Genomic DNA, 24235 nt, shown 5'->3' on the forward strand with positions numbered 1-24235 from the left:
GGTAAAGTAGGGTAATATTCAAATTTTATTGAAGCTGCAGCAGTGCTTTAACGTTGCCAGTGAAGACTAGCCCATAGTTAAACCAGTGTAACTCCTCTAAAGTTCAATGCTGATGTAAATCTATTATGTGGGGGTAAGCAAACTGCCTCTTAACATAAAACATTTTTCTTGAGCTGGTTTGGAGAGAATGTGCCAATAAATCTTCCAAACACAATTTCTGGCCTATCTTTGATTTATTGTGCTGTCCTCTTTGAAAAAAGATGGCGAGGTTGGAAGATGGTAAACAAATCCTACTGTTGGCTCAAGAAATTCTTGGGAAGAAGGTTAGAAATGCCCTGTCCTATTGATAGGTTTCTTTGTAGTTTACCACTTATCGATCTAGGTTATAGCATGCCTGTCGTTGTAGAATATGATGGTCTCCCAACATGATAAGGTATACACACAAAGATATCTTTATCTTACCCTCTTCTCTCCAGTCGGCAGGATCTGCAGTAATTTTTCTCCCTGTAGTGTTGTTGTTTTCAGGTTCCCAGTGGGAGGATGTCCCATCCTTTGGTGCTGTGGACTAAATAGGAGAAAATACACACTTAGCAGGTATGCATTTCATTTCTGCATTGGCAACTGATTATTGTTTGAGAGGACCAGCATCACACACTGTTTGTAAAACCTGTGTTATCTAATAATTACTGAGCCATCCTGGTCAAAGGTTATATATTATGGGCCAAATCAATTTCTAGTTTAAATCTCTTGGTTTAAGCAGGTTTACACCTAGGATAAATGTAGTTGTATGCCTCAGAACTAGAAACAATATTCTTTTTGGGCTCAGATTCTTACGTGAATGACAAGCGTTAGACTGCTAATAAGCTGAACATTAGTTATTAAATAATACTAGTTCTACTTTGGGAACTACCATCAGAAATATGTAATATCAGTAACACTGACATGGGCAATGTTGATGAAGGTACAGATCTGACTGTGTAAATGGATTCATACTTGAAAACTGGAAGAAGGCACAATGCGGAGAAAAACACATACAGATAAGAAACTATGCAAGGACAAAAGCAAGTGCTGAAAACCCAGCCATTAAACCTAGATGAGCAAACATGCATAGCACATGACTCCCAAAGGCAGTTTGGAAGAAGGGTGAAATGTATGCAAAACAAAGGTGCAGTATATGGCACATTCTATGCATTCAGTGTGTAGCAATCCATCTAACTTTTCTATGTTGTGTATTTGTTTGAATGTCACCCTGATGTGCAGGACAGTCACAAAATTGCCACATATCAGGAGGCCAGCTCATGTGTAACTTTGATCTATGCAGATTTAAGCTGCCTGTCACCCTTTCCAAAGCCCACAATAGTCACTTCATGCAAGTAAGTCCATCTCATTTCATAATTCTGAATTGCAAATTGATTTATTTAATTCAAACATTACTGGCCTGATTCTCCCTTCACTGGTAGAGTTGGGCCCCACTGAATTCAGGTTTAACTCAGGGGAAGACTAGGCCTTCAGGGTTTCATCTTTGCCTTGTGCATGTTTAATCATCATATCCATTGAAGGTATACAATAAGAATTCATTGTTTTCTCTTCCCTCCCAATCCAACAGTCATGCCCTTTTTCTGCCCTATGTGCAAACTGTGTACACTGGCAATTTTAAAATCTTCCATTGCTGCAGTACAATCAGTGCAGCTCCAATTGTGCTAGCAACAGTGGGAGCGCTAGTGTTAACCAAGCACTAGCATTTTTAGTGCTGTTCCTGCTAACACTGCTCCGAGCGGGTGTTAGAAGACACAGTGATTGAAAGGTTTGTGGCCTGACACATTAGAACTCCTACTGCTGCCTGCATAAGTGCTAGAACAATGGTGGGAGATTGCCCAAGAATTGCCAGTGTAGATGAAGAATAATTGTGTTTACCCCACTTAGTAAGAAGTGCTTTCACCTTTTCTTCCTATCATGCATTGGTTTCAGCGAGATAGAGGTTTTCTGAATTAAATTTTAGCTTATAGCTGTCTGGCACTTTAACTGTTTTTGAGATCTGCTCATTAAGTCTGGAGAGTAGCGGGAGAGTGGAATTACCTAATTATAATTAGAAAAAAGTAGAACTCAGTAAAAATGTAACAAATGATAACTGGGTGCCAGCTGGACACCAAAATGTCATTTGGTAACTCACAGCAAAAAATGAATTAATGCTCCTCCCAGATCATTGGGCCAAAGAATTACACTAGGGATGATTTTGGCAATAGAGCAAAATTCAAGCCTGATGCAAATATGTGTAACTTTGTTAGAGTGGGGCTGGCTGAAAATTTTCCATTGAAATTATTTTTCAATGGAAAATTAGGTTTTTGACTAAATTAAATATTTTATGAGAAATAGCTGCTTTTCAAGAAAAAAAAAAAAACAGTTTTTTTATCAGAACCCAAACATGAATTAGACATGCCATCTCAGTGCCTCATGGAAGTTGTAGTTTGGTTGCCTCATGTCCTCATTTTCCTCTATGGAACTTCACTTCATCTCCTATGATGCACTATGGCTGAATCCCATGATGCACTGATTCACCTCACCAAAAGATGCATTGCCAGAGATACTGCTCAACCAGCAAGCTCAGCCTATAAAGCAGAATGGGAGTATGAGGCACCTAAATTATTACTCCCATGAGGTACCATAGTGGCATTTTGGAATTGAACTATTTCAGGTTTTGGCCAAAACATTTCAGGTTTTTATTTTTAACCTAGAAGTCAAAATTTTCATTGGAAAAAGAAATTCTGACCATCTCTACATTAAAGTCAATGGCATTGCACCAGTTTACAGAGGCTCTAAATTCACTGTTTTTAATAGGTTTACCACTTCCATTACAATAATCTCTTGGGGTGAGAGACTCTTTCCTCTATAACTGATGTTCTACTTGAAAAAAAAAATGTTACTTGTAAGCAATTTACAGGGCATGAAAAGGAAGTTGTAGGCAGACAGTACCTCTGAAGTTGACTGTGTCGTAAATTTTTCATGGCTTTTTTACCTCAGTGATTATAAACTTCAGCCTTTAAGACAGCAATCTACAATCAGAACTCTCCTCCATTTCCATAGGCCAAATTTTAAGCTCTCCTGATTGGGGTTTGCCTACACACAAACTTACACTGAAATAACTAAGTCAATTTTAATTCATGCCTTTTGTTCTTTCAGTTATTTTTAATCAGAAATAAGAGTATCCATACACAGACTTGCAAGAAAATGACAAAAAGTGTGAATTAAAACAGATTTACGTATTTTGGTGCCAGGTTGTGTGTAGACCAGCCCTCAGTTTTGCTTGTTCCTTCTTATTCACAGGGAGCACAGTGTTAGGCCACGTCAACAATACAAACGTTAGCCGCCACAAGTTACATCAGCATAAAGCCACTGCAGTTAGTATATCATTTGTGCATATGCACGCTTGGCTCCTTGCGTTGGTGTTGCACATACTCACCAGCAGTTTTTGTGTCAATATACAGTGCAGTGCACCATGGGTAGGTATCCCAGCGTGCAACTGTCTAGTGCACTGTCTTTTGGTAAGTTTTGGCAATGCATGGTGGGGCAGAAAAAATCACACAGGTTTGACGAGGAGCAAGGGGTCAAGTTCCCATCATGCAACTTTCTCCATCTCATAATGTCATCCATGTCCCATAATTTTCATACCTTTTTAAAAAATCCCATGAATCTACACAGCCTGCCTTGCTGTCTGCCATCTCTGACAGACTCATGGAACCTGCACAGCTCTGCACTATTGAGCGTAGCAAGCACAGGACACATTTGCAGAGCTGCAGAAAGAACCGCAGTAGTGCGGGACATGATTATTTTGTGGCGGACAGATTGCTGTAGGACATAGCAAAAACCAATTCAGCGTTGTCACTGACATTCATTAAGCAGTTGCAGATGGTGGAATGCCACTTCTGGGCCCAAGAAACAAACACTGACTGGTGGGATTGCATCGTAAAGCAGGTTTGGGACGATGAACAGTGGCTACAGATCTTTTGGATGTGAAAGGCCACATTCCTGGATCTGTGTGCTAAGCTTCCCCAGCCCTCCAGCACAGGGACGCCAGAGTGAGAGCAGTACTGACAGTGAGAAGCAAGTGGCAATCACACTGTGGAAACTTGCAATGCTGGATTGCTATTGGTCAGTGGGAAATAATTTTGGAGTTGAAAAATCCACTGTTGTCATGCAAGTATGCAGGGTAATCATCTCCTGCTACACAGGACTGTGACTCTCGGTCATATGCAGGACATAGTGGATTGATTTGCAGAAATGGGGATCCCAAACTGCAGTGGAGCAATAGATGCCATGCATGCACCTATTTTGACACAAGACCACCTTGCCCCAGAGTCTATCAACAGAAATGGCTACTTCTCTATCTGGTTGTGCAAACATTGGTGGGTCACCGGGGATGCTTCACTGATGTTAATGTTGCCTGGTCAGGGAAGGTGCCTGACGCTTGTATCTTTAAAAACTCAGGACTGTTCAGAAAGCTACAAGCAGGGACTTTCTTTCCCAACTGACAGATTGCCATTGGCGATGTTGAAATTGGACCATCTTCTGTAGATGAGAGACGAGCTTCTGAGTTACACAGAGCTCTTCGTCAGGTGTGGGAAATGTACTCAGAGTGTCTCAACTAAATACAAGATGGAACAGATTGTTTAGCGTAAGTAGTTAACATGTATTTCAAGGGACCATTCAAGGTGAAGTGGCCTGTTAACACCTCTCTAGTCCTGGGGTGGATCGAGTGCTGGTGGTGGGGGGGAGGAGAAATTGGGGCTGCAGGGGGAAGTTAGTTGGTTATTGTTGTAATAAGCCATAAATCCAGTGTCTCTAGTTAGTCCATGATTTTTAGTGTCTAGCACAGTTATGAATTTGAGCTCCCAGGCTCATCTTTTGAAGGTTTTGTGAAGGTTTCCTTTGAGGATGAGGACGGAGAGGTCAGATATAGAGTGATCGCTTTGTTAAAAGTGTTCACCCACAGGTGATGTGGTGTTTTTGTCTTATTTTTCTGTTTGAGTTCATTTGAGAATGTAGTGATTGTCTTGTTTCACATACATGGTTGTTACTGGGCCATCCATACCGGATGAGATTCAGCACATGCTGTGACAGGCATATGTAGGACTCATGGATCTTGAAAGGTGTGTTGCGCGGGGGAGGTGCTGATCACAGCAGTGGAAATATGTCTACAGGTTTTGCATCTGTTGTTCTGGCAGGGTCTGGTGCTGCTTTGAGTTGTTGGGTCCTAGTCTGTGCGGAGTTTGCTTCTGATGATGAACTTGGATAGGTTGGGGGGTTGTTTGAAGGTTCAGGAAAGATTTCTTTCAGGAGGTGGTCCCCGTCATATATGGGTTGTAATTTCTGGTGATAGCCCGTATGGGTTCCAGTGGAGGGTGGCAGGTAACAACTAGTGGTCAGCGGTTGAGGGGGGTTTATTTCTGTATTGAAGCAGGTTCTCTCGGGGTGTGTAGATGGCCCATTCCAAGATGCCACCTATTTGTCAGGTGGAGTGTCCTTGTTTGGTGAAGGTGGTTTTAATTGTGTTAAGGTATAGATCCCAGCCTTTCTCTTTGGAGCATATTCCATGATATCAGAGTGCCTGGCTGTTGATAACCAATGTCTTGGTGTGTTTGGAGTGGTTACTGGATCTGTGTAGGTAGGTGTGGTGATCTGTAGGCTTTTTGTATAAAGTTGTCTGTAGAGTTCCATTGTTGAAGTTGATCGTGGTGTCCACTAAGTTGATGCTTGTGTGGGAATGTTCTAGAGAAAGTTTAATGGATGGATGGTGGTTGTTGAAGTTGTCATGGAAATCTGTGAAGGCGTTTAAGTCATCTTTCCAGAGGATGAAAATATCATTGATGTATCTTGGGTATATCATTTGTTTAATGATGTATTACATTCTTCTTCAAGGTGGCCATAAAGAGGTTGGCATCTTAGGGAGTCATCCTCATACTCATAGCTGCTCCCATGGTTTGGACAAAGTGTTTGTTGTTGAATGTAAAACTGTTACGGGTGAGGACAAAATAGACAAGCTTGGCAATGTGTTTGGGATGGATGTCTGTGCGTTGTCCATTATCTTGTAAATATTTGAGGCAAGCAGCGATGCAGACATTGTGAGGGATGATGGTATTTAGGGAGATGACATCCATGGTGGCAAGCATAGTGTTTTGAAGGAGGTTTTTAATGTTGCAGTTTCTGGAGGAAGTTGGTAGTGTCCTGGAGAAAGCTGGCCCTTTGTTTGGTGAGTGGTCTGAGGATGGTTTCTATGACTCCTTACATTCCCTTGGTAAGAGTACCATGACTAGATATGATGGCTTTGCCTGGGTTACTGTGTTTGTATATTTTGGGAAGCATGTAGAAGGTCCCTGGCATCATAGGGTGGGTTCATGGAGGATGAGGGTGTAGTTTCTCTTGGACTTGGTTGTGGGAGTATTTGATGATATTCTTAAATTTCTGGATAAATTGTGGTGTGGGGTCTTGTTTGAGTTCTTTATAGTAGATGGTGTCAGAGAATTGTCAGTTGGCCTCGTAATGTAGACATCGTGGTTAAGGACTGTGATGGCGCCCCCCTGTCCGCTGGTTTGATCACTGTCTGTTGGTTGGATTTCAGGCACTGTATAGCTATCTTCTCACCAGTGGAGAGGTTGTTGTGGATGTGATGTTCGTTAAGGATTTCACAGTCAATTTTTTTCTTGGGGCAACCAATGTAAGGATCGCAAGTGTAGTTTTGTGTCCTGTGGGGTGTCCAGTCAGATGACTCTTTTCTCTTATGACTATTGGTGGAGACATGGTAATTGTGAGTGGTGTCATCACTGTTGTGAAAGAATTCTTTGAGGCCGAATCGGCAGAAGAATTCTTTTAATTCTCCCCATGTTAGTATGGTATCAGGTATCCATCCAACTTACGGGAGTCCCCATAGTCTCAAATAAAATCTGCTGCTGTATGAATTCTCACAAACAAAAGTAATCAGTGCATTTACCCCTAACATCAGTTGAACATTTTATTGTGCCTGGAAGATTAATTTCATATTATTTGCCCTCTTTGTGTCTTTTTTACTGAAAGGAATGACCATTTGTTTTGATTTCTCCTGAGTTCAAGGCCAATGCAGGTGAGCTGTCTTGTATGTGAGCTTCCCCCCAGGCAAGACTTGTTTTCTCCTCTGCAGAGATAAAGGGCAGAAGGCCTGCACATTTGCCCTGAACAAAAGAGGGGGCTGTATAATGGGGGTGAGGGATGTGCAAAACACCAGTCCACTGCATTTGTGGTGCTCTCCTCCTCACAAGGGTGTTAATTTTGTTATCTCTAAAATGCTGGATTGTAAATCATGGTCAGAGACACAAAGCAAAGACTTTGATGTCCCATTTTAATTAGATTAAAATAAAGTTAACATGTACATTTATTGAATATTTTATCCTTGCTTTTCTCCTACCTACTTACAGCTTCACATTTGCATTGTGCACTACCATTTCACTAATTTTGTTCCCAAGTAAGTCTTTTCTGTATAGGCAATGTTGAAGCTTATGACAATACCAGCTTCCTCTTCTGAGGAACAACTTTTGTATTGGCTATTTGAGGCTTAATACTGATTCTCTTTGGTGCAGTTATCTTTTATCATTTTGATACTCATGAATAGCTAAGGAGCTGAAGTTAATGATCAAGTAATAAGATCTTGGAAAAAACCACAGAATCAGCGATAATTAGCATTGTATACCCAGCATTATAATCAGGCAGGCCAGTACTGATCTGAATACTACCAGCAAAAGTCCACCCATGTAAACAATACCTGTCACTTAATCCATATGGAGCACGTGGTACAGTCCCATTGTTTCAGGTTCTTAACTACTACAGCTGGTCACTAAGACCAATAAAGGTCCTGCATTTCAAACACCATTGCTCAATTATATAGTCAGTAATTTTAATTGTGAAATTTCTTTTAATATAAGATTTTACTTCAGGGCAGAAAATAAAGTCCCCAACCAAACAGTTGAACTGCACTTGGAATGCCTAATTCAGACTATTATATTACAAAATAAGGAATACATCATACTTTTACTATCATCAAATTGCTTTAATTTTAAGGGTCAAGCATCCACATTAGTCAGGGTTTATAATAATAGGCCCAACAATTTAACAAACAAACAACCTTTTCATGTATTCACTACTAACACTGCATAAAAACAGATATTTTCTCTAGAAATATTGTGATAGATTTGTAGGTTTGCATTAGACTGCGGACCAGGTAAGTGTGGGGAAGGGGAAATACCACCTACATAATTAAGTTATCTCACCAGCATGTAAGGGAGCAAGTATTGCAAGTTTTAAGGGTGAAAAGCAGACAGAGAGAGGGGAGTTAACAGAACTACACAATTTACTCTTCCTATCTCTAAAAACCAGATCCACCCCCAACTTCCCTCCTAGCACAGTTGCAGCCTTTTTACATGCAGATTACATCTGATGAACAGTTTAATAGCTTTTTCCAGACCAATGACAAAACAACCCCCATGTCATCTTGAAGGAATATTTAGTAAAGAATAGTATATCACGGCTGGTGCTACATCTTCATTAACAGGCATTTGGAAGTTGAAAGCCCAACTGATTGACAGACAGATTTAGCTGGAATGTTCTCTGCAGCCTTACCCTTTTCACAAAAGGAAGGTCTATGATCACAGATTAGGAAGGGAATAAAAAGTTTCAGCATGCATGACAATGCCTGGCGGTGCCCTTTAAAACAAACAAACACCAGGTACAACAAATAGCCTTCAGATCTCTCCTCCCAACCCTCACCTCCCCCTCTCTCTCTGCAGGCGTGCACTGGCAGGCACAGGCACAGTTAAATTCCAGCACCTTCTTCACCTACCCCCAAACTACTATCATCACGATTCCTACTACACAGTCCCTGTCTCTCACACTGGAGCCCGTCAGTCTTTTCTGCTCCAACCCAAACAGATGCCAACAGACCAAGCGAAGGGGAACGGTGCAGGAAACCCGGCCTGCCCCTGCACCCCTTATTGAAACAGGCACAAACACAGGGGGGCTGTAGCATGCACATTTATAGACACACACACGCATCGTTCTCGCTCTCTCTCCCCACATTCTTGTACATCTCCTCCGCCTCTGGCAGCAGGCTGAGTGACAGGCCCCAGCCACCAATGCGATCGGCCTTTCTGCCGGGAGGCGGGAGCTCGCTCCGAGCGGAGCCAGTAGCAGCGCCTCTTCCTGAGCCGTGGTGCAGGGCTGGGGGAAGCAGGGGGAGGAGTCAGGGGGCAGGAGTTTAGGAAGAGGAGGGAATGGCTGTCATCAATGAAGTCATATTCATAATCTAGTCCCTCTCTCTCCGGTGCTGTACTCTGGGTCACTCAGAGAGGAAGAGGGGAGACCTCCAGCGCGCCACGTTTCTGGAGCAAGGTAAATATAACTTATAACTCCCCTCTGACCCCCTTTCTCCCTTGCACCCCCGCCGCCTCCTGCTAACGCACTCGGAACCTGCACCATTGGTCAGGCTCCTTGGGAAAGAATGAGTTATTATTTGATGACACGCACGCACCTAGCCACCTTCCGCCCCCCCCTTAAAAAAAAAAAACATCGCTACCGCCCCCAGGGACCATTCACGACCCCCCCCATTTCCACCAGAGGAGAGAAGAAAGTTTTGGATCAAAATAATTCGGAAATAATCATTAAAACCTTTCGTAAGCCCGGCTCCTGACTTCGGAGTCAGCTGCACCGAGAGGGAGCCTGGCAGAGGAGGGGACAGGGGACGTTGCTTGCAATCTATTGCATTTTAGAGGAGGCGACTGGAGAACCGAGCCAGCAATAAATAACAGTAATCAGCTGCTCTCGCAACCTTTGGTGGTGCTGCTGAAGCGAGCGTTTAAAAAGGCTCCGGGCAGGCAGCAGCAGAGACAGAAATAGATCCCAAGAAGCAATAGCCCCCCCCCCCCCCTCCGGAGCAGCTCAGTGGCTGCGATGGGGTCGGTAGGCTAGGCTGGTCTTCTCTTCCTCTCCCCATTTCCCATTGACTGCTCTGGCTGTGTTTTGGTGGCTATAAAGAGGGGGTGGGGGAAGGGAGATTTCCCCCTTCCCCGATCCGGCAGCGGCAGGAGGGTTAGATTTGGTGCATGTGGCGAGGGCGGCTGCAGCTGAGGGGTGCATGTTGAAGTTCACTGTGTCCTGCCCTGGGGAAGGAGAGGGCAAGCGTTGCAGTTTGTAGGTGTTTTGCAGGGGCTTTGTTGCCGGGGGGGGGTCCTTTTCTTTTAATGCAAATATTTAAATAGACGTGGCGGAGGGTGGGGTGGAGGAGGAAAAAGATTTGGGGGTGGGGGATGCTTGTTAGAGTAGCAGCGTTAGCCAGCAAAGCCAAGGAGGCCATGATCCGGATAATCTCCCTGTCTGACTGTCACAAACATTACCCACACACACACCCGGGAGGGCGGGTGGAAAAGAAGATTGGGGCCGGGACTTCACGAGCTGCGGCTGCAGGTCCTGTTGCCTTATAGTTTAGTCACGGGGTCTCTATGCCATTAGAAACAAAACATCAACGCTTTAGTCAGTCGCTCCTCTTCTGCTGAAAGGTGTCGCGATTCACTTCCTAAAATAGCTTCTCTCTCCCCCCCCTTCTCCTGCAGCCCCCCCGCCCCCCTCCTTGCAGCAGCCTAGGAAGCAGAGAGTGGCATAACATGCGCTTCCAATTTTTATAATCACCTTCAAAGCAAAAAACATTTTATTTCCGGTATGCACAGAAAAATGTGTCAGTCATTTTTGGGGGGAGCTGGGGGTGGGGGGCGTTGTGCATGCACATTCATGTAAGCATACATTTGTGTTCTGTGGGGAGAAGGGAGCCTCATCGCTACACCATGGGAGGGGGAATTTTTTTTGGTTACCAAAAAAAAAAAGTTTTCTGTTGACAATTAAGTGAAGGAGAGAAGGGGGGGAGCTAGCAGCAAATGTTGCAGTTTGTTGCTGGTCGCTGTGCGTTTGAGTGAGTCGAGCAGGAGAAGGAGGACAGCTTGAACTAGCTTCTCTGTGTCTGCTTGGAGAGAGGAAGAGGCGAGGTTTAGTGGTGGTTGGGGATTTTCCCCCCCCTCCCGTGTGTGTGATCAGCAGCAGAGAATCAGGAAGTCACAGCCGCCAAATACAGACTCTCGCTCTCTCTCTCTCACACACACACACAGACATGTTTGATCAGCATGACATGATGACGGAGGGAAGAAGGGGAGAGCCAGGCCTAGCTTTGCCATGAAACATGCTCTCAGTCCGCGCATCTGGCTTCTAAACCCCCTTGTGCGTGCCTAGATCTGTTGTTTGGTGCCACTTCATTAAGGTAAAGGTCTCTTAACCCAGCAGGGGAAAGCTGTGACTGCAGCCATTGCTCTGTAAAGTAAGAGAAGGAAATGGGGCTGGCTCCGGAAAATGGATTTTTAGGTCTTGTCGATCGGGTCTAAAACTTTCCAGAAAGGGAGGAGGGAAAATATGGCTCTACTAAATGTGCTTGCTAGTGCCTGTGTCTTTCTGTGTGTGTGGCTTGAAGCACCTATGTGTGTTGCCAGATAGAAACTTGAGGCCTATGCAAAACTCCCGGAAGATTCATTGTGGGGTTTTAAAGGCAAAAGCTTACTATTTAATGAAGAAAACCCGAATGAGAAAACTTGCATTCTCCAACTATCTCAAGCTCTAGGGTTGGGGGACAGTTCAGTTTGGATTTCTTTTCATATTTTTAATCAGAAGTTTGTATGTGTGTATAATGCTTGGTGCTTCTCCCCCCCACTCCACTTAGATTAACTCTTGAAAGCTTTTACTTCGCAAACAGAGAAGAGGAAATTTATAATGTTGTTGGTTTTTGTTTTTCCAAACAAAATGATTAGTGTTATAACAAATACTACAGAATAGCAAAGAGATTTTGGTGAATTAGGTTTTTACTACAATAAATAATTAGGTTGAAAAAAAATCAATGCCACTAAATTTATTATTAAATGCATATTTTGATTAAATCTTAGTTGTTATGTAGAGTGTATTTGAGGTGGTTTTCCTTTGTGCTTGCAGTTTTACCCTTCATTTTTACTTCTCAAAATTTACAAACGTTTGAGAGGGTTCCATTCTTTTATAATTATTTTGATTAAGATTTTAGATAACTGGTTAGTAATTTGCATGAAGAGTTAGATACAAAGGTTTGAAAATTATAGCAAACTAAATACTGAGGTTATTTTTTTTCTTAAAAAGGCATATTCCAGGTCTCTCATATACAGCATTGTTCTCCTCTGCATTAAAAAAACAACAACAACCCTTTACTTCAGTATCCTTTAGTTCCAGCCACTAACCCCGGAGGTCTGGAGTAGGACAATGAATGTTAAGCCAGAATTCCATTCCTTCGGTAGTATATACCAATTACACGTTAGGAGGTGGGGCAGCTTTTACTGTGTGAGTTAGTGTATTGTTATGCAAATCAAGGCACACTTTCTCTTTGGGAACCTAATTGCCCTATTATTCTCATTGACTTTTTTTTCTTTGTTAATCAAAGAAAAAAAATGATGTACCAAAAGGACAGGATTAGAGACAGGTTTTATGCCCATATGTAACACATCAGCAGTATGAGGCAAAAAGATCATACCAGTAATGAGCATTTTTAAATAAATTCAAAGTTAGGCATATCGTGAGACACATGTGGACTTGACAGAGGTGAAGGTAATGCTTTGTTAAATACAGTATCTCTCTTATGAGTTATGTCTCAGCTTCAGGACTGGCATTACTATGGTGTTTCATAGAAAATATGCTCCACAAGAATGTGTTCAAAGCAGTCTTAGATCTTTTTCTTTTATTCATTTCTAAAGTGGTCTATGAGCATTTTTCGTCAAGTTTGAAAAGTGCTTTGACCAATACCTGAGCTTGAGATTGACAAGAAAGAAGTGACCCAGCTAGCACTTTTATATTGTGAATGTTGGAATTCTGTTTAATATATTCTTGACAGAAGTCTAACTAAAATTAATATCCGAAAATATCTTATTTTCAGTTTTTGTTTGAAGTTAAGATCAGAAGGTGCACAGTAATAACTTTAAAAAAAATGTCTGCACTCTTTCTCAAATTATGGTCCTGATTAATAATATTGATGTGATCCCTTTTTAAAGGGGAATTGTCACTAGAGAGCAAATGAGTATGCCTGCCACAAATCATTAAACACTGTTTTTGTGTATTTTTTTGCTGCTATTGATGAGGATTGCATGAAAAGAAAGCCTCCTAGACCTCCACCCACCTCAGCGCAATTTCTTCTTTCTGATTGATTCTCCCACTGAAGTAATAAACACAGGATTGTGACATAAAGATCACTTGTCATGAAAATGGTGGCAGGCAGAAGTTTATGACTCATTAGCAAGATAAAATAGAGAATGGAACATTGTGGAGCAAGCCCTCATTTTAACTCACAAGTTTGGTAGTTTGCAAACATGACATGACAATGAAATTGGGATTGTGAATGGAATTTTTTTGTCTGACACATTTAAAGTCCCCTCTTCCTCATTCAAAAGTCTCTCTCTTCCCCCTCCATCTTCTTCTTTCTTTTTTATCCTTGTAGAGTAGAAGGGGCTAGTGCAAAACCAGATTTTCAAAGCCTGGGGTATCTAACTATAATGTTAAAAATATTTGGGGGAGTACACATCACCTCAAACAGCCTGTGTCTTCACTAGGAAAGGAGGTGTGTTCTTAACCTGACTCAGGTAGCTCTGTGTGTGAGTTAGATATTCATATGAAAACTACAAACTGCCTTGTCTTCACTAGGATTTTACCTTGAGTTAGATAACTTGGGTTAAGAACACACCTCCCCCCCCCCCCCCCCCGTGAAGATGAGGTCAATCTGTGCCCCTAAATAATACAATGATTTGTTTTTCCTCTCCCACCGCATAATGGATGGTTTGTGTTCTTCAGAATCTGACATGAAGAGGACATTCAATAACTGTGATTAATGCCTGTAGAAAAGGTCACAGTATAGTAATTTAATCCCTAACCAATCAGCAAAGCCTTGAGTCAGTCTTCAGTCCTCCTAAACAGAGTACAATCCACACGTGTAGCACTGAAGAGTGCTACTAACTCCACATGCAGACTTGTTGGGGAGAGAACTTGATCTTATGGCACCTTAGAGACTAACAAATTTATTTGGGCATAATTTTTCCCCTTCTGTTACTCAGACCTTCTTGTCATCTGTTTGAAATGGGCCATCCTGATTATCGCTACAAAAGTTTTTTTTCTCCTGCTGATAATAGCCCACCTTAATTGATTAGTCTTGTTAGAGTTGGTATGGCAATCCCCATTTTTTCATGTTGTGTGTGTGTCTCTCTCTTTCTGCTGTATTTTCCACTGCATGCATCTGATGAAGTGGGTTTTAGCCCACAAAAGCTTATGCCCAAATAAATGTGTTAGTCTGTAAGGTGCCACAAGTACTCCTTGTTCTTTTTGCTGATACAGACTAACACGGCTACCACTCTGAGACCTGATCTTAGTTAGCATCAGGATAGGCAGTTCAGTGGGACTTATTTCTCACTCCTCTGGTTTGTACTCCAAACTGCAAGTTGCCTTCCAAAAGTGTTCTTTATCACGAATTACTTAAATATGTGAAGCGAGATCCTGAGCTGGCGTAAATGTGTCTAGTTCCACTGGCATAAATGGAAATACACTTGTTTCCATGAGCTGATGATCTGGTCCTTCACCTTTACTGGTTTGTAATGTTCTGTGTACCCTTTTTTCACAGAATTGCTCACTTGTGATTAAACAACAATATTAGTGTTCTATTAGATGTTGTCTAATGCTGTGGTATTTTATAAGAATTTAACAGATGCATAATTCACTGGAATTATTTTTAAACGTGGTTCATTCATTTTATTTTATAATGAGTTGCCTTCATTACTTCCTGATATGAATTTTTGGAATTTTTTGGTTTCAGTTATACAATGTGACTTTTTTACTTACAAAAATTAAGCAAATGTTATGAAAAGTTAGTAATGCAATTCTTATTTTCCCTGTTGACACAGAAAGGTGCCCCCCTGTTTTCTGCTTTCAGTAACAAAGTATCCTGCTTTTCTGTTGTATCTTTTAAAAGCACCTGCTGGCCATGACTTCAGTCTGGAGATGGGTTGAATGGTCATTATATCCCAATAGATAACATCAGAATATTGTAACATCCTAACATTGTGAGGCACTCTGGGCTACAGTGCTGTCAGCATGCTGCTGTCACTCAGCTCTGCTTTGTCTTTCCATGAGATCCTCATGGTCCAGATTCCTTGCTTTGCGTTATCTGGCTGAGACCCAATCTAGGTTGACTCAGTCTGGAAAAGATCAAGGTTCTGTTTGCTGGTGAGAGGCAACAACTAGAGGAATTGAAAATATGTGTGGTTGCTTTGTCTGTTGCTAGAGTATGTCTGTCCTATGAAAAAGTGGTCTGCAGTCTCTGGGTCCTTTGGGGTGCCCAACTATTCTTGGATACCCATGTAATAGCGGTGGCATGCTCTGCTTATTTCATTTGGCTCTAGCCCAGATGTTGCAGCCTTTCCTTGATGTGGAACAGCAACAAGCACCCATGCCTCTGTTAACTCTAGGCGGTAATACTACGTTGTTCACTATCTATGGTTAATGTTAAAGGCCACCTCGGAGCGTAACCTAGGGTAGAATATAGAAGCATGCCTTCTTTGGGCTTGTTTGCCCAGGATATTATAACTCCCCAGGTAGACACTTATTCTGGTATGAGTGGCTTTTTCTGGTTTAGCTTAAACTGCTTAGAAAGCCACATGAGCTAACCTGGAAAAAGGCTCTCTTGTACAAGAATAAGTGTGTCTACCTGGGAAGGTACACCAGTATAACAACTATAGTGGTTTAAATTCATGCCCTACCTTATCCCAGAATAAGTTCATGTGTAGACAAGCCCTTAGAGTGGATTGCATATTACACTTTAAAAGCCCATACTACACCTGTATTCTGTGAACTGTAGTAGCTTCCACTCTGCTTCTGGAGTAATTCAGTGTTGTTTCTAATAGATAAAGTCCTAAATGGTTTAGATCTGACTACCTCAAAGGCCATCATTCCAAATGAGATCAGCAGACAGATATGTTGGGGATTTGGAGGTAGAGGCATTCTTGGCTAAGGATTTTTTTTTTACTTTGGTCCACCAGATTTTTTTACCTTCAGAGCATAATGAAACACCTATATGTTGGTCAACCATTTGCTTAATATGAGTAACTCCAGGTTTATGCTTGGTTAGGGCACTAGGGGGTGAGAGCTATTTGAGACATTCGGTGTGGACTATTTAACTTAATGTGGTTCTGTATGCATTCTGTAATGTGCTCAGCTGCTATCGGTGTTTAAAAATCAAACCAGTGGGCACGCAAATGCCAGTGAAACTGCTGCATTGTTCTTTATGTATTGTTTAGTAATATTTAGCAACCAAGAGCACTTGTAACAGGGATGACTGTGTGCCCCCCTCGTGGCTAGAGGTGCCTCTGCTGTGCCCTGCCCTTGTTTTCCCCTTCACCAGGGCTCCTGTAACAAACTCCACACTCTGTCTTTCAGTCAGAGCCCTTCTTAAGGCCTGGATGTTTTATTAAATTAACAAAGTTCACACGCACACACAATATCTTCCACCCAGGCTTAAGCTGGGCACAGCCCCTTCATCCTGAGGAACTCTCTTTTCCTCAGGGACCACTGCAGGAGACTCTTTCCCTGCAGCTTCACTCTGCAGTTCTCTCACTGTAGGAACCCCCACCCCTGTGGCTCCCTGCTGCCTTTTGCATTGGGATCACTTGACTCAACCTAGGTGTCCTGTAATCAGGCCAGGGGTAGTCAATAGACAGACTGCAGGCCAAATCCAGACCGCTAGACTATTTTAAACAGATCCCAAAATCTTTTTACTTATTATCATTATTATTCTTTTCTCTAGACCTTGACTATACCTTGACCAAGAAATTTGGACCTTGACAAAAAATAATTGACTACCCCTGCCCTAGGCTTTCCCAGCCACCCTGTTACAAACACCTCAGTGAAGTCTTCTGCACACACACAAAGCAGTAGGGTCAAATATTTTGTGGTCAAGGTATTTATCTGGCCCTGATAACTCATTCAAATTCTACAGAATACGAACATTCTGCACCCCACGCAACAATGACTGGTCCAGAAAAGGCTGTATGATCTGGTCACAAAACTGGCAGATCCCCAGGAGGTCTTTTGCCTTAGCTCTGGATCCCATGGGCTTTCCTTCATCTCCCATCCCCATGTAGCTTAACTGGAGCCACACTGACATGAACTCTTTCCTGGGTCTGCCTGTGGCAGATTCAGATAATGTAATATCAGGAAGGAGGATAGCATACTTCCCCAGGATGAGCCCAGTCACCACCTGCTCCCCCAGTATAGACTGCAGACACAGAAAAGGATCTCCTGGGCCCATATAGGTGTGGGAAAGAAAGCCAGATTGCTTTCTCCCTCAGTCCGCATACGGAGATATGCCACATGCCATTCTATCCTCTTCCATACACAAGGGGGACTCTCTCTCCCACACACATATGGACACAGCAGAGCCCTTCCTGTGTCTGCAGTCCATGCAGTTTTGTGCTCTCCCTGGTAGGAATTTGAGGACCCTGATGCAAAGGTATCGTGGTTGAGTGGTTAAGGTGCTTGACTTCAATCCCGAAGGTTGTGGGTTTGTGTCTCACTCAATCTCACACTGAAAGGTCACTTCCAGTTCACATAGCTGCAAAATAGGTACCTGATCCATTAGGGTTGCCGAAGGCAGTCGGATGTGATGCTGGCCACATCACTAGCTGGTGTACTGTTGGCTATGAAACTGAAGTGCCTTACTCATCTCCACCTGATGAGCCATTGGCTCAGGGGAACTTTCTCTTTGATGTAAAGGGATTCAATTCAAAAACAGATGCAAACTTTCCTTGAAGCCACTGTAATATTTTGGCTTGTGAGGACTGCAAGATTGGGCACTTAGTCCTGACTATATGGGTCAGGGGAAATGTGTTGATTTTTTAATATAATTCTTAAAACACTATTGCAAATGCTCTTCTCATTTCTGTAAGTAAGTAAATTCCCCGTCCAAACTAATTGACCAAGACTGACTATGACAGTGTTCTTTTGTTTACTTATCTAAATACACAGGGCCAAATGCTAGCCAGAGATATGCTGCTGTAATCTGGACAGAATTTGACCCACACTCTGCCAACATTGTAGTTGGTATCTCTTGGTGAAATTTTGCTTTTGAATTGAGTCTGAGATTTTTTCAGAGGAGTTTAAAGTTGGCCACCTAAGTCTCTTTAAGCTCCTTTGATGATCCCAGTAAACATATACCCCACATATTTTTGAAACCTATTAAGCCATAATCTTTTTTACAGTTCTGCCTTATTAACAGATCCTCATTTGATAGAATAGTGTATAAACTCCTCTGGTTTATAGAGTGGCACACTGTTTTTTCATTTTGTAGACCACTTCTGATGCAGAAAATAGTTTGGACCACCACCTCTATTAGATCCTGTGGACCCTCAGGCAGAACTTGCTCCTGGCTCATAGCCATAGTCATTTAATTTTTTTACATTCCTCCAAGAAGTTAGCTCTTATAATTTACTGCTTGGTATAGAAGAATTGTGTTCTTTGTAAAATAAAATCTCTGAATATAAATTGGTTTAAGAAGATTCCACAATGTTATCTTACAAGATTGGGTGAGTTTATCCCTCTTAACAGAAATAAAACTAAAGGGCTTGATCTGGAGTAAGGCATGCAGGATTCACCCCAGTAGTGATTGTTTTTACAGCTTAGGCAGTTGGTACCTCATTAGAAATGAATGTTAAATCTTCCAAGTTTGCTTACATGAACTTTCTAATGTACATATAAATTATCTTGCAGTTTACATGAAGCTGTAACTGAGGCCAGTTAATTTTTATGAAAACTCAAAATTAAGTTTGAAATAAATGTGCATATAAAAGGAGTGTTCAATATCTCTTCTAATGAACAGGTTTAGGTACAAGTAATGCCTGAGATATTGGATTTCAGGATGTTGTGCAATGAAAATATTTATTGTACTTTCATATTGATTGCATAGTTTCTGTTAAATGCAGCCTTAATGGTGGTGATGCTGCTAGGTTTTACTTTGTTAAGATGTGTTTGACTTCCATGATATAGGGGGACAACTATAAAAGGGTCCTTGTAATGCTGCTGTACATTTCAGCATGGTAAATATCCCTTAAAAACTCTTTTTGCTGTGTGGAAATATCTTTGATTCCAAGAACAGTCTTATTGCAGGCCTCTAAGAAGCTGTATACAGTTGCGATCATTTAAAAACATGATTCCTTTTGTGGGGATGCCATGGGATTGCAGGGGGACTAATTAGGCCCTGTGGTGTTCTGTTGTTATCTTTTGTTTTGAAGAGTAAAGCTTCAGAGGTATCACTGTCTCATTCTGCAAGGAGTGGGCTCCCAAGATAGTTTATTTTAAGTGAGTTCAACAGCACTTGTTCCAATTTGTTGCCTTGACTCAAAGCAGAGAAATAAATAAATAATAAAACATAACAGTAGGGAGTTTATAAATAAAAGCTTGTGAAAAGGTTTTTGACTCCTGACAACACCTAGGTTAATGGGGAGAAATCAGGGAATGCTCTCAATGTAGAAGACCTTTTTCTTATTTGCAATATTTGGTTTTGTGAACACACAGCTTGTTGAAAAGAGCAAGATTGTCAATACTGTAAATTTCAAATTCCATGTGCACAGAACAGAAGCAATAGGGAACAGCCAGCAGTGTATCCTTCCCCATCCTGCCTTGCCTCCAGGCCTCCTGTCTAACCTAGTGGAATGACTGTAGGGTAGTTTTCTTTTTTATGTACATTCAGCCCTTGGCAACCAACTAGCAGTACCAGTAGAGAAGCCAGTTATGATGATGATTTACACCTGTTCTCTAGTAACTGGGTTGAGATGACTTATTTCATATACATCACTGAACAGCCACTAGAGGATAATGAGGTTGTGTTATGGCTTAGTTTGCATGTCTTTGGTTCTAGATCTGGGAGATGAAAGTTTCTGTGTCCCATTATCAGTCCCCTGACCTGTCCACTCTTCCTGCGGAACTCTGTTAACTCTACTATATTTTGATGCCATACGGTAAAACAAGAATTATTATTTTTAAAGCACCTGATTTAGAAATAAGTAATTGTTTTTTGTTGTAGTTTTAGTTAATTATTATTATTTCTTGGCAAACCATGAAAGGGAATGACCTATCATTTCCTTTCATTGACTTAGAGGACATCCATGTTCTTGCATTACATGAGTCTTTCATTGACACTGGTGAACTAAAAGTTCTAAATGTTGGACACTGACAAAAGTCTTAAGTGTGAGAGAGGTGAAGAATGATCCCAACTTGTATCCTGCTTCCATTTATTTTGTTAAATACACAGAAATAAATAAAATGGTTGGCTCTCCAGCGAGTTTGAGGGCTTCTCATTCATTCTCTGGGCTCTTGTCATTTTATAAGTCATATGAGCTGCATTCTCATGGTTTCTGACATCAACAGAACCCCTCAAGTGAATTACAACTCTCTTTTCGCTCCAGAGCAGTCTGTCCTTTGTGTATTTCACTTGATATCACTATTGCACACTGAGGTAATAAAAGTCCTAAATTAATGTCTTGTGTGTGGTTTTTTTTAAAAAATCTGTCTAATGTAAAGATTTTATATTCATAAAATCCTTAATTTTTTGTGCATTATTATTTTTATAAGTAAGAACTTCACCCCAATCACCTCTGAGGCACGTAGGGAGAGATTTTCAAAAGACACAGATGTGAGTTAGATGCCTAAGGGCTTGTACAAACTAGCATTTACTTTAGTAGAACTTATGTTGCTCAGAGTTGTGAATACCCCCACCACCATCCCGCCACCAGTGACGTAAGTTACACCGACCTAAGCATTAGTGTGGCTAGTGCTGTTTCGGCGGGAGAAGCTCTCCCACTAACATAGCTACCACTGCTCGGGGAGGTGGAGTTACTATGCCGATGGGAGAGATGATAGCGATTTTAGTATAGACGAGCCCTAAGTGTCCTTCATGCCTTTAACAATCTTCCCTCTAACTCCATGTGATATAATTTGGTGTTAGTGATTTAAGTTACTTATATTTGTATTCTCCAGGTGTTGTTTCCTGTAGCCTATCAAATATGCTGTTCTGTGCAGGATGGAATGATTTAAGTCATTTTGATTTAAGTTACTGATTTTAATTATGATTTAAATCAGCAAGCAGGAAACATTGATTTAATTTTATCAGTTTTAATTGTGTTTTGCATTTGTACTTTTCAGTTATTTTCCTAAAGGTTGATTCTTATTGGTTGATAACCACTCAAACGTGTTGATTTACAACTAACTATGACGTTACACTGAATTTAGTGCTGCTTTTTGCTAATCAGGAGGATAAATCTATATCTATACACATTTAGTTGAGCAATTATGTCGCTTAACGTTATATTATTTTTACAATTTTTATACTTGTTAGAAAATAGTGAATGGTGCAGTATCTAGTAAATCACTGAAAATAAAAAGGTAATCATTTTATGTCAAGGTTTAAATTTGAATTTCCATCCAAATAATTTAAAATGCACATTTTTTTCATGACATAAAGTACCTTAAATGTGCTGGATGCATAAAAGAAAAGTTTGTGAAAATGTGTTTTGCATTTAAAATTAACTGATTTATTAAACAAAACTTATCTGTAATTTGTGAATTGAACTGATTGTTTCTAGTCACCCTGTCCTTGAAAATTTTAGAACTAGTAGATCTCATCCTTTCACACTCAGTTTTTATTTATAGACTGGAAGGAGAAAACAAGTTCTCTTAATTTTTCAACTCCAAATTGGTTTCTTAACTTTGAAGGAACTAGTCATTGAACTGAACTAGTTGAATAAACTGGAGAAAATATTCTGTCTGCACCTGCAGAAGAGGCTACTGCTGTCAGAAGCTGGTTTAGCACTTCAACAAACTCTGGCTCTGGGTGCTTAGCCAGTGACTTTGATCAGTTCAGTATTTTTACTTTTTTTAAATGTTGGCAGCAAACACAAACTGCTTGATATTTTTGTATTTAAATGATTGTAATAGATTGTCAATTTAAATTAAATTGTAAATAGGTTCATTTTAATAAACCTGTATTTAATTTAAATAAATAAAATCCAATTTTTAATTAAAAAATTGCTGATTTTTATCCACCTTGCTTCTGTGGATGATTTATAAATATGTCCAGAACGTGCCTGAACTGTCTCATTTCTCTATGACCTTTCTGAAGGATGGGCAAATTGCTGCATCCCACTAAGGATCATTGAAGCATTTTCTGCTGATGACAAGTCACCTGTGTGTCTGATGCTAGTCAAAAAAATTGTTTTATCAAGCATACTTTCTTACTGACTATACTCACTAACCCTCATGTTATGTAAGAAATACTGTTTTGTTTCTTTTTGAAATTAGAGCTGCTCTGTTGATCGGAAAAGGGACGGAATATAGATGTCCACGCCAACAGATCCTGGCGCAATGCCTCATCCTGGCCCTTCCCCGGGGCCAGGCCCATCACCTGGACCAATTCTAGGACCTAGCCCAGGACCAGGACCCTCTCCAGGTTCAGTACACAGCATGATGGGACCGAGTCCTGGACCACCTAGTGTTCCACATTCAATGCCTAGCATGGGGCCCACTGATTATCCACAGGAGGGCATGCACCAAATGCACAAGGTAATTGTATCTGCAAGTGAGCACTATGTTTCTCAGAGTTACAGCTACTGATAAAAGCATACTTTTATATTGTCTGCAGCCCTGTATTCTATTTTGTGGCTCACCAGTGAAACTACCAACTAAATTCTGATTCCATCTTTATTACTGGAGATGATGCGCAATTCAGATTGCGCAGAGCATGTTTTTATTTTTTTTCAGACAGCAGTTCAAGCCTGCAGTTGCTGGCAGTTAAACAAAAAGTCACCTGACATGTAAACAGCACACATTTTGACATGGTAGAGTCCTTACTAGAGAATAAATATGGAGCATCACAAAGCCAGCCTGGCAATCTTTCTAATTATACCACACATTACATCTTAGGGCAGACTCCTTATTTAAAAGTCCATTTGGAAATGTTTTGCTTCCATAGTGCATTTTAATGGATTTTTCTCCCTTTTTGTTTTATTATTGCAGAAGGAAACTTCATGAAAATGGAATTCTTGCCTCTTAAGGGCTTATGCTTAAAGAACTTCCACACTGATGAAAATTTTTATTTCCAAGTTAACTTACATAAACTCCAGCTCATTAAAACACTTGAATGTATGTGTAAGTTAAAGCAGGTGACTAGTCTGACCTCAGTGGGGATTATGAGTTTATAGTTATACATGTGCTTAAATACCTTGCTCAATCATTGCTGTCTGAAAATATGTGTGTCTGGGATTTCTTCCTGAAACTTTCTCCCATGTGTTCCAACCTCTAATTATGCAGCAAAGTTATTATGGCATTAAGGTTGCAATAAAGCTTCACCTGTCAAGCTTAGTTTCCCATATAGACACCCTATGTCTCGCTCCTGTAAAATGTTTTAAGTATGACTTATTTTGGTGACTCTTTCTGAGGGGAATTAGAATTGTGCTCCCAATTAGGGATAGATAGAACAGTTTTCAAATTACAACTTAAAAAGTTACCCCTTTAAAGAAAACTTTTAATATTTTTTTTTTAAATTCTCCAGAAGTGGAAACCTCTTCAGCTGCCCAATTTCCATGTTTGGATGCTCGTGACAGTGCATGTGATAGTTTTGAAGGAAAAACATTTTAAAGTGAAGTTATTAGCTTTCATGCTGACTGGATCATTGTCAGTGAGGATGCCATTTAAAGTTATCAACAAGGACATGATATTGGCTAAAATCTTTGACATGAAAAACTGTCATTAAAACATTCATAAAACAAACATCACCGGGGGGGAGAGAAACCCGGGGCCAGGGCCTTGTGGAGTTTGAGTATGGCAGGTCACTGGTTGCTGGAGCGTCCTTGATTGTAAAACCTTCTGAAATCTTCATGTTTGAAGAGGCAAGCTGATGTAGGACTTAGTCAGTTCAGTGCTTACATTTTATGCATGTAAAACTTGAAGCATTAAATTAGCTGAGCTCTAATCTGTTTCTCTCCACAAACACTGTTTACAATCTTGTGTCTGTAGTGTCAATGTAGTGCCCCTTGCGGTCAGTGCCCTGCTGAACTCCAAAGGGCTCCTGGGCTGCTTGCCT

General features: G+C 41.1%; 1 protein-coding gene and 1 long non-coding RNA gene across 5 annotated transcripts in view; one reads left to right on the forward strand and one right to left on the reverse strand.

Moving 5' to 3' along the window:
* Positions 1–9796, reverse strand: part of LOC141987700 (uncharacterized) — an 87454-nt gene extending 77658 nt beyond the window's left edge. Inside the window, exons 1-2 of the long non-coding RNA XR_012639605.1 lie at positions 9685–9796; positions 463–565 (exon numbers count right to left, since the gene is read on the reverse strand). This is a non-coding gene — a long non-coding RNA (uncharacterized LOC141987700). The remainder of the gene's footprint in view (positions 1–462; positions 566–9684) is intronic.
* SMARCA2 (SWI/SNF related BAF chromatin remodeling complex subunit ATPase 2) overlaps positions 9272–24235 on the forward strand; it is a 188022-nt gene continuing 173058 nt past the window's right edge. For 3 of the 4 annotated variants that reach the window (XM_074953295.1, XM_074953297.1, XM_074953298.1), the window contains exons 1-2: positions 9272–9408; positions 22456–22716. In XM_074953295.1, the coding sequence (XP_074809396.1) occupies positions 22492–22716 (225 nt within the window). In that variant the 5' untranslated portion in view covers positions 9272–9408; positions 22456–22491. Of the gene's footprint in view, positions 9409–11150; positions 11321–22455; positions 22717–24235 lie in introns of those variants that run through there. The other variant, XM_074953296.1, reaches the window with a different exon arrangement.

The sequence above is a fragment of the Natator depressus genome, chromosome 5 (assembly GCF_965152275.1).
Source record: "Natator depressus isolate rNatDep1 chromosome 5, rNatDep2.hap1, whole genome shotgun sequence".
Taxonomy (NCBI): Eukaryota; Metazoa; Chordata; order Testudines; family Cheloniidae; genus Natator; species Natator depressus.